Source organism: Pyxicephalus adspersus, chromosome 4, assembly GCF_032062135.1.
Source record: "Pyxicephalus adspersus chromosome 4, UCB_Pads_2.0, whole genome shotgun sequence".
In the NCBI taxonomy this organism is placed as follows: Eukaryota; Metazoa; Chordata; class Amphibia; order Anura; family Pyxicephalidae; genus Pyxicephalus; species Pyxicephalus adspersus.
Window position 1 is genome coordinate 53,018,580 of NC_092861.1, and position 15,024 is coordinate 53,033,603.

Sequence of the window (15,024 nt, forward strand, 5' to 3'; positions counted from 1 at the left end):
TACACAACAAATACAAGGACACATGTCAGGTCAACCTATTAGTAAATTAGACACACATATTTCACACTTGGGACTCACATAAGACAACATTAATATTATGGCATTCCCATAAACAATCCAAACTTCAACAAATAAATGATTGCATCATGGAGTGGAGGGCAATGGTGATCAGCAGGAGAAATATATTCTTTGTTTTCTATCTAGATATCTTGTTGCCGATCTATGCTACTAAGCAAGCTGAATGTATGTACTGAGGTAAGAATCTGTATAACAGAATACCCTGCTTTTTCAGAGCTTCCAGGTATTTGCATTGTTAGGTTTCAAAATCTGCTGCAATTTATGATCTGCACAGACATATTTAGACAAACTTTTGTAATGGGAACGTGGAGGCAAAGCTATAAAAAGTCAAGTTGTTTGTACAATGTCTATGACTTTTGATGAATAAAAGTTTAAAGCATTTTCTACAGTTTTTGAATTTCCAATCAAATGTTTTAAAGTTGTCTATGGTCGTGTTCAGTACAGTTTAAGTGGTGCCCAACCCTCAGCCAGTGTTTTATTATATATGCAGCATGAATCAAGTGTTCTAGATTAGTTGCCAATAACATGAACCATCTTAGGGCAAATGCTGGGGAAACCTGTCAGCTCAAACTTGTATCATACGAAGAAAGTGTCTGGAAAGTAGAGACTAGTTTTTTACATTTCCCCTGCATCTTAACAAGCATTTGACCCACTGCAAGGAAAGTTTAATATACATTCCTGGAGTTGACCTTTAATGTATTTTGTGATTAACATTATTATGACATTTACCAGTAATAGCTATAGTAAATGTTTACAGCAAGATTTCTTCCTGAAGGAAATTAAGCTGACTTGTTCTTAAGTGAGCACTGGGTCCAAAATGTGATCTTTTAAGTAACATATCACCACTAAGAATTAATGGCCCAAGCTAAATGTCCCCAATATTTCATATAAAGCCTTTAAGGACCTGCTACTTGGGGCCTGTGACTTAGGACATAGGTAGGTCTATTCCTAATAATATAAAAAATGTTAGTATTTGGAGTCCTTTACATGAAAACTTATATATTATAAGGAGAAGTTTCTCTTCCACAACTGGTTGATCACGTGAGGAACAAATATCACAGATGAGCACATGCAGGAAGTTGAACACAAGATGAAAATACACGCTTACCGGTACCTTCATTTTAAAGTCATCTCTGTAGAGTTTAATGCCAATATCAGCAATGGTCCTTTGAATAAACCGAGATGGACGCAAAACAAACACCAACTGCAGGTTCCCAGGAAAAGCCCCCTAGGGAGAATTCAAATGTAAATAGTAAATGACAAAATTTTTATTAAAAGCCATTCTTAAGATATCATAATTTTTTCCATTGCATGCTTCTAGTTACTTCAAATTTTATGCCTAAGCATAACACTTAAACATTTTAATAAACATATTATAAATGCTTGAGCTTTGAAAGATTTGCATGCTATGTTTGTGTAAAAGAGCCTAAACGGGGTGTGAACAGATGAGATAGCCATACATCTCAAATTCCTACACTTTTTATTGAAATTTTGTTTGTAATACACACAGCTGAAATATATATGAGAGTTTATTTAACTTGCATTTACTGTACATTTCTGTCTGTCCAGTTCTAACATTTTATACAATTTTGGTAGGCAGCACAGGCAGATGAATGACCCGATTTTACTGCAGTTAAACAAATACAGAATCAGTTGCCTTATAGCACATAGTCTGTGACTGGATAGTGAAGAAGCAGCAGAAGAGTAGTAAATGTATACCTCTGTTCACGCTACTTTCTCTGTTACCTGACCAAAGCTTTACAGGACTATGCAAATAAATCAACAATTATTACAGAACAATAAAAACCCACTGTTAAAAGCATGTATTTAGTATATTTCCTATACCAAACCTATGAAAAAATACTCAGCAAAACGATATACTAGGCAAACATGATTTGTAGAAAAACAGTACGATTTACAAGCAACAGCACATACAACAAATTGCCAGTAATTTACATGGATATACTTATATAATCCCTCTCTCCTGTCTAGGACAACAATCTAGTCACACAGTAATGTGACTTAAGTATGCACCTCATGAAATTGAGATTGCATTTTATCAACATATTTAAAAAGGTAAACATTTAGATCTTCAATTAAACAAAACCTACAGAAAAAAGGTATTGTAGTTGAAAAAAAAAAAATTACTTTATAACCAACAAAAATTTCAATAGATGTAATGTAGATGTGATAGTATATTTTGGAAAAATCCAGGTTACCTTTGGTTTTATAAGCTGGTATTACCCCTTTCGCTGAAATTTCTTCGGTTACATTATGTTTGCCCATTTTAAATCCCCTATAAGATTTCAATAGGAATCAAATTAGGGTTTTGACTTTGCCAGTGCAAAGCCCTTCATTTCTCCTGTTGGAATCATTTATTGGCAGATTTGCTTGTGTGCTTGAGGTCATTACTGTGATGAAAGATCTATTTCCAATTCAACTTTTGTGCAAATGACATCCATAGCAACATTTCTTATTCCTCAGGCCTTCTGTTTCAGAAGGCATGCTCTTTGCCTATATATTTCATGGCAAACTGTTCTAAAACTTGTTCTAACACTCTTTTTTGACAGCAAAAGCATTTTCCAGGCACACCTCCAATGTCCGGGACATTGGTTTTCTCTCCTGTTGATGCATGAGACTTACTTTTAAAAGAATTACTTGCAGACCCCACAAAATCATGTTGAGGTTTTAGCACATTTTAGCATCAAGTGGTTAGGTCTTGACCTGAATTTGCTGAGAGGCCAGTCCTGGAAGAATTATCAGAATATTTTTCTTACAGCAGGCCTACTGAGTTTAGATAATTTGGCTATCTTTTTAAAAATTTTGCTTAACCTAGGCATTTGCAGTATTTTTTTGATAACACTAATCGTTTATTATCTGAGGAATAAACATGCCAGGTCCACCTTCTTCTCCTTCTTGGCATGTAATCTTTCATGGATGTAAAGTGATAGTAAATGTCAGGGTGTACGTAATACACCATGTAAATTGTATCTGTCATTTGTTCAAGCATATAGCCTGTATCTGTTTTTGTATCTTCAAATTTCCCAAAAAACTGGATGAATTCCATGAGGTGTATTTACATTTACATATGCCTGTCTATAAATGATTCCTATCCTTCAGAAAAAGGTTGGTAATAAAAACAGCTGGTTGTTACATTGACAACCACCTAAAGTTGTGTTGCAATTATTTAGATTAGTTTACAAACACCTAAAGTTAGCAGAACATTCATGTTAAAGCAAACTTAAACCTCACCCCTAGCAATGAACCTCTGTATGATGGTTTTATCTGCATTTGGAAATAGGAATATTGTACATACAGCTATACGAGTCAAGGAAGCCTTCACTGAGCTCCATTTATCCTTCCGTCTGTCTATGATGACAACGAACCCAATACTGGCAGCTTCAAGACTGCAAGAGATAGCAAACACATATCATATAACTAAAATGTATATATCTAGATCACTGTTATACCTTTACAGCATATTTTAAAGAAACTATGAGAACATACAGTATAATTAGCAGCTTGATGTGAAACAATATAAAAACTGAAACCGACAGGTGGTGAGTAATCTGTAAACCTTGTCTATGCAAACTGCATTATTATTTCATTGTTTTAATATCTGATCCTTTATGAATAGGATTTAGGTAAAATGAAACCTCATTTGGGTATTTATAAAATTTAAATAAAGAAGAACTGAAAATTAGGAACAGTGACTTAAAAAGGGCAGGATAAGCAGGAAAAGAGTAGTCACCAGTATTGGCTGTGGTCTTCCTGTAGCTAATCTACCCAATTACTGACTTACTTGTGTACTTGTGTAGGACAGCCATCTAGGTAGAGGCAGGGCTTTTTACTTTAGCACAGTAGTGACATTACCAAATATTTTTCTAAATCTTATGAGTAAAGTTTTTTTGATAAATGAATGTTTCACACGTGTCATTAAAACAGCTAAAAGCCAAAAGGTCTATCTTTCCATTCAAAAAACACAGCAGCCATCGTATCTGGGGGACAGGGAATGGATTGCACTAATAAATTTCTATAGTGACAATGAATGGATTGTAATAATAAATGCTAAACCAATAAATAAGGTTAATCTAAAAACCAGAATGTCTGTTTGGTCTGTCTGCATACAGACTGCATTTGGTAACACCCACATGCTGGAATGCTGATCATTTATTATTGGTGAATGAGGAAAGGACTAAATTATTCCAAACCTCCAATAGCCAGGAAGCAGACTCTAGCAGACATGCTTGGGCTTCTAAAGCAACCTGTGTGCAGTGATATCAGAGTAAGCATCTTTAGCACAGAAGCCTACATACCTCTGCAAAACAAGGTAAAGCTAGAATGTAATGTGGAAGTGAACCTGTGTCCATCAAATGTGCATTAAAATATTTAAATATTCTAAACAAGCAGTAAAATAACTTTATAACATACCTTCATTTATCCTACAATCATAAGCACAGTAAAGAAATTAATTTTCAGTTTACAACTCTGACACTGTTGCTTTTGCTCCTACTAGCTTTCTAATGTAACCAGCAGGTGTTTCTAAGCTGTAAGAAACTAACTAAAACCTAAGAAACCCTACTCTATATTGTTTGCTATGATCTTTAGGAGACATAACTTTGCATTAAAAGCAAAGAAAGAGGTCAAATATGTATGGCTTGATTTTTTGTTTTTTTAACTTCACGTTAAGAATATGCAAATAATTATATTATATATATTAGTATATTAGTATTAGTAATCACAAAGCTATTGGCAAATCTGTAGGCACAAAGACAAAATGTAAAAATTGCTCTGATAAATAAAGGGTAAGTAGGTATGGGAAGTGAAATAGTTAAGCCTATAGATTACAGAAGATTTTACAACCTGTCCGATTCCCTCTTTGTAAACTTCAGCTTATAAAGGCAGAGGACGTCATTAGCATTTTCCTGGGTGCTATAACATACAGTATTGTCTTGTCAGTGCTAAAAAGTATACTTATATTTGAATTAAAAGCAAGAGCCAAACCTATCAATCTGACCAATATTTGTATATGAAAAAATATATGTTCACCTAACAAACCTAACATGATCCTTGTAATAACCTGTACAGCCTATAGTTTAGTGGAAGGTGTGGTGTCACAGAAATAGTAATTTAACTGACAGGGCTGTCAAAGAAACATGTGGATTCATGAGATTCTAATTTGCTAAATCATTCATATTTAATTAACATAATACCAACAATTACAGAAAAAAAAGAAATTAGGTTATTTATTGTCATTGAAAAGAAATTCCAGCCAACAGAAATTATGTAAAATGGGTATTAGATAAATAGAAATGTTAATAATTTTAGAGCTTAAAGTTACTGCTGGGTTTTTCAGTGCTCACTTACCTTGGAATGCTTGTTAAATATGTAATAACATTCAGAAAATCATCATCTGGAATTTCTGTGAAGTTTGGATATTCAGGAAATGCTATAATGGGTGCCCCATCATTCCCTCTTCCACCTAAAACCAAACAAAATCATTTGGTAAATCTTTATAATATTACACTGCAACTGATCATTATATACTGTACATGTAAAGCATTAACCTAATCTAGGCATCAACATGGAAAGGTGGTCATTCATTCACATGAGTCGTTTGACCACTGAATGTACATCGCTCTAGTAAAAGCACATTATTTTAAAGGTAGTTAGTGGAAAAGACCCTGATAGCAATGGGAAGTGTGAACAACAGCTATCAGCCAAATCAATACCAACTACACCTGTTTTGGTACCAATACCAACTACACCTCTGCTTGAGCTCAAGGGTAAGCACCTCATGTTAAAGGCAATAAATCCAAAATACTTCAAACAGAGCCTTTTTATTTGACTATAATGTAACTTCTTTCTGAAAGTTAAAATCAAAAAGAAATGTGAAGTTATGACAGCCAAAATTAGAATTGGATCTGTGCTGCCATCTAGTGCATACACATGAACAAATAAAGTGATTCAGCCACACTTTTTGCAGCTGCTCACACAAATTTGTATCCAGCCAAAACATTTTTAAAAACTTCAATAGCTTCCTTCTACTTCTACAGATCACAAGTTACCAAAATAGCTATAAATGCAATTTAAAGTCATTTGCTGGATTTATTTAATTGTTCCACTGTTCACAGGTTTTTGAAACAAAATAGGATCAATTTAAGATAATTTTGTATTTTGCTAATATTCCTCTAAACAAGGAAATGTAAATGCAAAGAAAATGCATTTTAAACACCTTTGTACAGTAGCTCTTAGCTTGACAAGCACTGTTCAATACAAAAAAACCCTGAATGGCTGAGGGTGCTGACTGTTCTAGTTTTAAAGTGCTATACCATAGAGGTCTGGTGGTTTTTTGGTATGTATCAACACTCCTAAGAACACACTGTAGATATTGTTTCAGTGATGTTTAGCAGCTACATAATTGCTTTCCTTAGTGTTTACATTTCTAAAAAAAAATAAATAAATTGCATTTAATGAAAATATTATGTTTCTGAAATTCAAAGTTCAAATGCTGAACAATTAGCTTTTTCCAGAATTTGCAGCTATTGAAAGAATAACCAGCTTTAACATCCTCTGTTGTTATACAATGCAGCCAGTGATGATAATGACACCCCAGCAATTTGTAGCTGCCTAGATTAGCACTGTAGTTGGCTATTGCAGAACTATTCAGAAACACATTGCCAAAGAAAACATAAAATAGAGTCACCCATCCACTGTTTAGACCAGAGGTAGGCAAATTTTGTGACCACTAGGCCATTTCAGAGGTGAGCACACTAGGCCACTCTCTCTCTCTCGAGTCCCACCTCAATGGCTCCGGCCCCCACCAGGCATGCCCCCTGAAGGGAATTCCCTCTCCTCCGTATGCATTGCAGAGAAGATGGATTTCCCTTCAGGGGGCGTTCCTTTTTTACCCGGGCAGCAGAAGTGTTAACACCGGCTGCGGTAAATAGGGGAGCCAGCATTGCAGAGAAGATGGATTTCCCTTCAGGGGGCGTTCCTTTTTTACCCGGGCAGCAGAAGTGTTAACACCGGCTGCGGTAAATAGGGGAGCCACAGCAAAAAAAAGGCTCAAGAGCCACATGCGGCTCCGGCGGCTCTGGTAGTTTCTTTTAGCCTAACACCCCCTGGCCGATCCAAAGCCAGAGGCTGCCAGCGGTGTAAGGGCGGGGGGCCAGGGGGCGTTAGGCTGGAACAAACTACCCGCTAGGCCATATCTGGCCTAAAGTCCAGAGTTTGCCAACCTCTGCTTTAGACAAAGCCACATCCCGTAACATACAGCAAAATGAAAAAAACCATGTCACAGATCCCCGTAGGATCCGGCGATCTGTAACCACTTCAGTGTCACCCACCCGATACTCCCCTGCTGCCAGTACCAGCTCTGCTAGGGCATCACCTCCTCAGCTCAGTTCCTGGTCTAGGTCACGTGACTCCCACTCAGGCGCTCCACTATCTCAGAGGACTAGAGTCTTTCGAAGACACGTTCCCCCTGCTGAAAACCAACAACCACCACTATAGGATGCAGCAGGTCACATGGCTTCCATCCATCACATGACCTGCCATTAAAAGGAAGTGAATGGCAACAGGAAGTTGCCTGAACAAGGAGTTCCTTGGGCTCTGCTTCCTGGTTCCTGTTGTCTGCTTCTCTTGTTCCTGATTCTTTGTGTATCGACCTCAGCTTGACTTTGACTACTCCTGATCGCTGCCTGCCCTAACCTCTGGCTTGCCTGACTATGCTTTGTCACTCGTTCTGGTACCACGTCCTGTTCCTGCCTGTCAGCAGTCACCTGCCTCAGCGTGCACGGGGGCCGCAACCTGGCAGTTGCCTGCAGCGCAACACCTTCACCTCTAGAGGCTCTGGTGAAGACCGGGCAGCTGCTTAGACTCTGCGTCCTATGTACCTCTCTAACAACTTGAGCCACTGATACAAAAGTCGCTATTATAAATTCACCCTATAACTACCATAAAGATTAAATGTTTTTTTTTTTAAATAAATTAATTGGGTACTTGTATGATGCCATTAACCATTTATTAAAACAGAATGTTGTTGAAATATACTATGTATTATTTTTGGAACATGTGATTATTTGATTTTTTTTTTTTTTGAGCCGTGTGTATAATAGAACCCAGTTTTGCGAGGAACACCTTCCACCTATTGACCCACTATACCCTAAGATCATCTCTCTTTTTGGCTAATGTGAGACCGACATATCCAGTACTTATTTCAATGATTATAAAGTAATTAATATATATTATCTGATGAATTTGTATGTTTTATGGACTGTTAACGATTAAGTAATACATATCATGTTGTACTCTAGATTCCATGAACCACTGATAAAGCAGTATATATTTCCGCGAAATGCGTTGAAGTATATGCAGTCATGGAAATAGAACTAAATCATATGTAATCATAGAAATAATTATAACGTGTACAAATTTTGTTCGTTAATTTGTTTTTTAAAAACATAAACATGTTTCAAGTATTTTGTATAAATAATTTATGTTTTTATGTCTAATTGAGAATCACATAGCCAAAGAAAATCAGTAGATAAATCTGTAGCTACTAAAAATTACTGCTGCAAAGTTGCAAATGTGATGTGGCCATCTGTTCAAAAAGAGGCATATAGGAAATGCAAATGTTCAGGTTGCCAAACATGGTAACAAGGGGTTTGATAAACCTTTAAAAAAAAAAAAAAAAAAAAAAAAAAAAAAGTTGCCATGTTTTTTAAAAACAAAAAGCCAAACAGAATAAAAGGAGAACGGTTTCAAATTGGACATCTGCTGCATCCGGTGGAGAAGCAGTTGCTTACCTTTCAAGAACTATGGGAGGAGGTTGAGCTCCCACGCACATCTTTTTATGCTTATCTGAAAATTAGGCATTACACCCGGTCCCTCCAGCCCTCAGCCAGGTTCCTAAACATGATTCCTTTTGAGAGGTTGTGTGCGGAGGGCCCGTATACCAAAGGTGTTGTCTCTTCTATATACAGTTTATTGCATAACTATGCGAGACGCCTCTGGCAAGTTTACATACATGTGTAAGTGGGAGGAAGTACTGAACCAAACGTTGGTTACAGCGTGTTGCAGCGGTTGTTCCCTGGGACTGACCCCACTTGCTGGCGATGTGGAGTTTCCCGGGGCTCCCTGGAGCACAGTTTTTGGTTTTGTCACATTATCCAGGAGTATTGGTCTCTGATTCCCTCCAAATGGAAATCTACTCGGTCCCCCTGGAGTATCTCATGGCCCTTATTCGGGACACTATGGTTAAATTTGAGGCAACCTGGGAAGTCTGGAACCATTACTATGCCCAGATGCTTGTATGACTCTCTACTTGTTTTGCCGTTTTACTTTTTCATAAATAAACGCCATATGTCACCCTATGTCCTTGCCACACTCTCAAGATTGCCTAAGGTCCAACACCTGGAAGAGGACTGGATGAAGATGGTGGCGTCCTCTTGAGGAGTGAGGTGAGTTTACATAAAATACTGATTAGCCAGGTCCCTTTTGCAATAAGGAACTTGACTGGACACATTTTCATTTTTTAACTTACAGTTACATTTTAAGAAGTGGTCAGGATTGCTGAACTCCTTAAGGGCAGCTGAGGGAGGAATTAATACCTCAGGGTGTAACCTTGTAGCAGCTTTGATACATAACTTCTAACTATTGCTGTTTATCATTGCCTTGTTATGGAACAAATTTGACAAATATCCCCCAATATTCCAAATGATTAGAAGAATAAATATATATATATTCAGGTGCTTTTGGTCAGAGGCTTAGGCGGAAACCACCTAATCTAGATAGTAGATGTCTAGATGTGTCCTTTCTAGCCACAGGTGGAATTTCCCCAATGGTTTTAGGGGGGAGGCAGACTCTACTCACAACTGTTTATTATTTTTGCTGTCATCATAGGGGAGATGATCTCTCAAAAATGGGATGGGAACATAGGTGATCATACATACATGTAGCCCAAAACACCTCTGCAGCAAGGTGAAATGGAGTCATTTGTGGTTGTTGTAATGCATGTCTAAACTGTATCTGTGTGTGGAAGGGAGACTGAATTCCGATTTTAACATAAGAAATTGATTTAAGATATGAGCCCACACAGACTGGTATACAAATTCTCTAAGACTGCCAGAAGGAACATCAGAGTTAAAATTTTAGTAAGATCAAAATGATTCCAGAAAATGTAAAGACAGGTACATAGAAGAACACTGGGATCTCAGAGTCCAATTAGTGAGGGACAAACTTAACTGAAACAGCTTCACTTCTGCATAACCATAACAAAAATCGCAAAACAACAAAATGAAAACAAAACAGCTTAGTCCAGCAGAACATAAAAAAGGCTTACTTCAGCAAATAAAGTCCTTAACAGTTAGCAAGTGTTTCAGCTTCTAAACAACATGGGCTGCTCAGTCTTGCTCCCTTCAGCATTACAGTTTGCACTGACACACCTATTGGGTGTATTGGTCCCACAGACCTAAACTTTGGGAGACATCCTGGGCTCTCCCAGCACACAGCCTCACCACCTGGCCTCCGGCTGCAACATCCCCCACATTCAAAGGCAGGTAACCTTTTAATAATGACCAGGTGAACCGAAGCCTTTCTCAATTCCTGGCCTGGAAAAAGGGGGTGTGCCTAGGCCACCTATTCCTTCCAGAACACTCTGGGGCTGGATCCCAAATAAAGAGCTGCAAATCTGTAGCACAACATTTACTGACAGCCATATTCAGCCTCTTTTTCAGGTGAAATTGAAGGAAACATCTTGCATTAACCTGCAAGCCCAATTTTACATTTCCCACTAAGTTACAATTTGAATAAATGAGTAAATTGTATATTATTTACTATATATAATAACTAGTATATATTTACACCCTTGCCATAACAATAATATTATTATTGTATTAATAATAATAAATAGTATTGTGACACCAATGCAGGTATATTTGCCCAAGATTCCTCTCCTATGTGAAGTAGCAGGTGGAAGACTCTCACCTGCGAGGTAATTAATGCAGCAGCACTGAGGGTGGGGATATAACTGAGCCAGGAGCTCAGTCAGTCTCTCTCAGCCTGGGGACACAGAAAGTTGGTCTGTGTAAATGAACTCAAACCTGAGTAAAAGGTTACTGAAAGTTTTGTTTTGAGCTGACATGGAGAAGCCCTCCAGCTGATAGACAGGTATGTTGGATGTATAGTAAGTGCCGGACAGGCAAGGTTTTCTTTTGCTGTTTTGTTATTTTATCTGCAACCTTCAAATAAACCTGGCAACAAGTCAGCTTAACACTTATACCTCAGTGTGTGGTCTGAATTGGATGAACCAGACAAGTGTCCTTTGACCCCAGCAAAGGCGATCCTGAGCTTAACCCCACAGTATTTATATAGTCCAGCATATTATGCAGCACTGTACATTAAATAGGGAATACAAATGACAGACAAATACAGAAAGTGACACAAGAGGAGAAGACCCTGCCCAGAAGAGCTTACAATTGAAGAACAATAGTTTTATTTATGAGGGTTTTAGGATGTAGTTTCATAACCGGGCAATCCAAAAGATCAATGTGATGTAGAAACTCACAAACTTCCAGCAGGGTCACCACTAGTCCTTTGAGTCTTGTAGACAATCCACCCACTACATTTCTCTGCAATTTCCCAAAGGCAATTTTTAAACCCACCTGTCTTACCAAGCAGAAGAGGACAAAGCATGCAAATAGACTCTGTGCCTCGGCCTGCACAGTGATATCAAGCATGGAAATGCACTATTCTGGGTGAGCCTCCCAGTGTTGGGTTTGACCTCCCTAACTGGTGACAGACAAACTGTTTGTAACACACCTTAACATGAGGACACAATATTATCTACTGCTGGTCAATACCAATGCACAAAAAATCACTTAGTTATTCTGAAACTACTGAAAAGTAAGTTCCTTATATTTACATTATATTTAGATTGGTTTATATTCAAGTATATACAGTAACTTCCCCCTTCCCAGGTATATGTCCTACCAATATATTGTCATCAGCATACTTAACATTGGAACAATGGTCATTCAGTAGTAGAGAGAACAATGGTCATTCAGTAAGGAGACTTGAATGTCAAAGGGTATCGGTATAAGGTATGTGCAGTAGGAAAAAGAAGAGAGGGGAGCAAGCCAACAGGCATAAGGGCTGATCTGTGCAATTTAATACAAAATCCTGAAAACATTCTAAATCTTTGTCTAAATCTGTGGTCTGGTAAGCTGGTTTGGGGGGGGATATGTATAGGGGCACTATTATGGATGGACAGGGCTGTACTGTGGGGTTTGTGATAAATGAGTGGGTGGGGGAATATGTACCTTGGGGTTTTGGGCTGTGGGGGAAAATTTGTTCTGCATGGAGTTTGTGAAATACTGGGCAAAGTGGTATCTTTTGGCTGTGTTCCATACACTGGTTTGTGCTTTTGACCCCCAAATTTTAAAAACTAAACCCCAACCAAACATTTTTGCAAAACCAAAAAAAATGCCCCAATAAAACCAAGAAAATATTATTAAATAACAATGAAACAGCATGGTTGATGAGATCCCACCCATTTGTAAAAAGGGTGCTGCCGCCTAACAAAGCCTTCATTACTGAACCTTCTAAGATAGCTAGTTCAAAAAACAAGCAGTGTGTTATGAGTACAAAGAATTTGGTTTGGAGAATTTCCCCATAAATTTGCCTGGACCATAAACCTTCAAAATGTAGGGTTCACCATAAACCTTCAAAATGTAGGGTTCACCTAAAACCCTTGGTAGCAATGAACCAGACCTCATTCCTAGCCCTGACCAGTCAGCAATAAAACCATTGGGACCTGATGAGGAACTATAGTGGTTTTATGTTATATTACTATCTGTCAAAGCAGAGTTCACATTGTACCAACGATATCCAGATTTCAAACATTATTCATAATAAAGGTATAAGGGTATATACAAGTGAGTGTTTTAATCATTTAAGTCACACAGCATATTTTTTTAAGTAAAACCTTTTCCCTACCCCTCATCCTAAAACATGGACATAATTCAGTGTTTGGAATTTTAGGTGCCAAACAGTATGGTCCTGTTTCAGCTTCCTCAGTGCCATTCTCTGATTCAACTTCACTTTGTTACCTGGGTTCAATGACTTAATACTGCCTCAAGTAAGGGCACTTTTATTAGACACAGGTGTGGAAGTGAGTGGATATTAGCCACATAATTAGGAAAAATTAGACTCTGGGACAATGTGACACTAAATTGGAGTAAAGAAAAATATTTAGCTAACAAAGCTAATGGCAGTCATTTTGTGCTTCCTTCTTTTTTTTTTTCAGGACATACTTTTAAGTTTGAATTAAAATACAGTTTTAATTAAAAGTGGCTACCCCATTCTTATTAGAAATGTTTGTGGTATCAAGCGAAAAGCCAAGGTGTACAGGGAGCTTGACCTAGAAAAATTTAATCAACTCAGCAAAAGGCAGGCATGGAATTTACCAATGCAGATCTTTGCTGCAAAAGGTGAAATTAACAACCGGCAAGTGCTTAGGGGTTGAAATCCTGTGGGGGGAAACTAAAGCATAATCTTATCACATTAGAGTATATAACTGCACATAGTAGTGGCCCTGCTATTACATTCTTCACTTTTGTGTCTATGATTGATACAGACCCAGTAAAGGAAACCTGTACTTTGGAAACTTGGCAGCTGTTATTCTGATTTCCTCTTCAGAAATTTCAAGTTTCCTGAATGCCATGCTGACCCAATGCTCTAATTATTTTTTGGATTATTGATTTGGAACAGTTTTGCATATTAGTACTTCTGTAGCCATGATTTTGCTTTATTTGTAGGGGGTTACAGGTAAGGACTCTAAAAGAAATACCGAAATATAAAATGTTTGGGGATGCTGCCTCCCAATGGTGGGAGGGGTCTTGGACGCCCTGCTGGGTATCTGGTGTCTCCTGTAGCGGGAGTGCACGGATGTCTGTCCTAGGACAGACGTGCGTGCATCCCCACAATACTGGCTGCACTTCTGAGTAGGGGGGCAGAGTCCATCAGGCCGTAAGTGAGCGCCGTCACATTGGCCTGGGACATAAGAGAGAGGGAGGTAGGTCCAAACACCTCCTCCCAAAAGCTGTTGGTATGCTATAGTGAGTAGGTCATTGAGACATGTGAAAAGGTAGGTCTACTTCTTAAACAAGTGGGGTTATTGTCAAAGCCTTCTGTTTGATTGGGGATGATTATTGATTTATTGGTTGTGGAGATTTGCTTGAAGGGCTTTACATGATTTTTTTGTTTAGGTGTGGTGTACAGATTTGGATACCTCTAATTGAGGTAGCGTGTTTATTGATTTAGGTTTGTATTTCAAATAATAGTGGTGAATAAAGGTTTTTAGGGTTTGTTTAAATTCACAGGGTCACTTTCAACACAGGGTTATGCCCCAATAGAAAAGTGGCTTCATATAAATGAGGGTGTTTGTTGTTATATTGACATATTTCAATAGATGGTCATTTATATTTTTGAATTATTATGGATCATTTTACAATGGCGTTTTAATTTATAAAAGATATATCACATCTATCAGAATTATCACGGTGGGTAGCAGATATACATAAGGTAGTATATTTTGGAAAAATATTTTCTCAGTGTATTATTTATTAAAAAAAGAATGAGGTAATCTAGGTAAACCTAGTTTTAGGTTTGGTGTATCACTTATATTACGAAGTTGGTGCACTTTGTATATACAATGGTAATTATAGTTGGTGCTTTTAAAAGATACACCACACAAACAGGGTGTTTATAGCTTTTGAATAATGATTTTTAAGGAAATATTTGTTGAAAATTATTTTATTGTAGTGGTCTTTAACGAGGTGTCTGCTATCGGCCGCTATGCCTCCATTAGTCTCTCTTTGTTCCCTGGCCAAAAAGCTTTTGTGAAGGGAGTTTTCACCATGTTTTTGGATAGATTTAATAACG

General features: G+C 37.7%; 1 protein-coding gene across 1 annotated transcript in view; it reads right to left on the reverse strand.

Moving 5' to 3' along the window:
- MCF2L2 (MCF.2 cell line derived transforming sequence-like 2) overlaps positions 1 to 15,024 on the reverse strand; it is a gene marked incomplete in the record, with an annotated part of 134,440 nt that overhangs the window by 99,837 nt on the left and 19,579 nt on the right. The window contains 3 exon segments of the mRNA XM_072408165.1: positions 1,187 to 1,306; positions 3,395 to 3,485; positions 5,446 to 5,560. Coding sequence (XP_072264266.1) covers positions 1,187 to 1,306; positions 3,395 to 3,485; positions 5,446 to 5,560 — 326 coding nt within the window.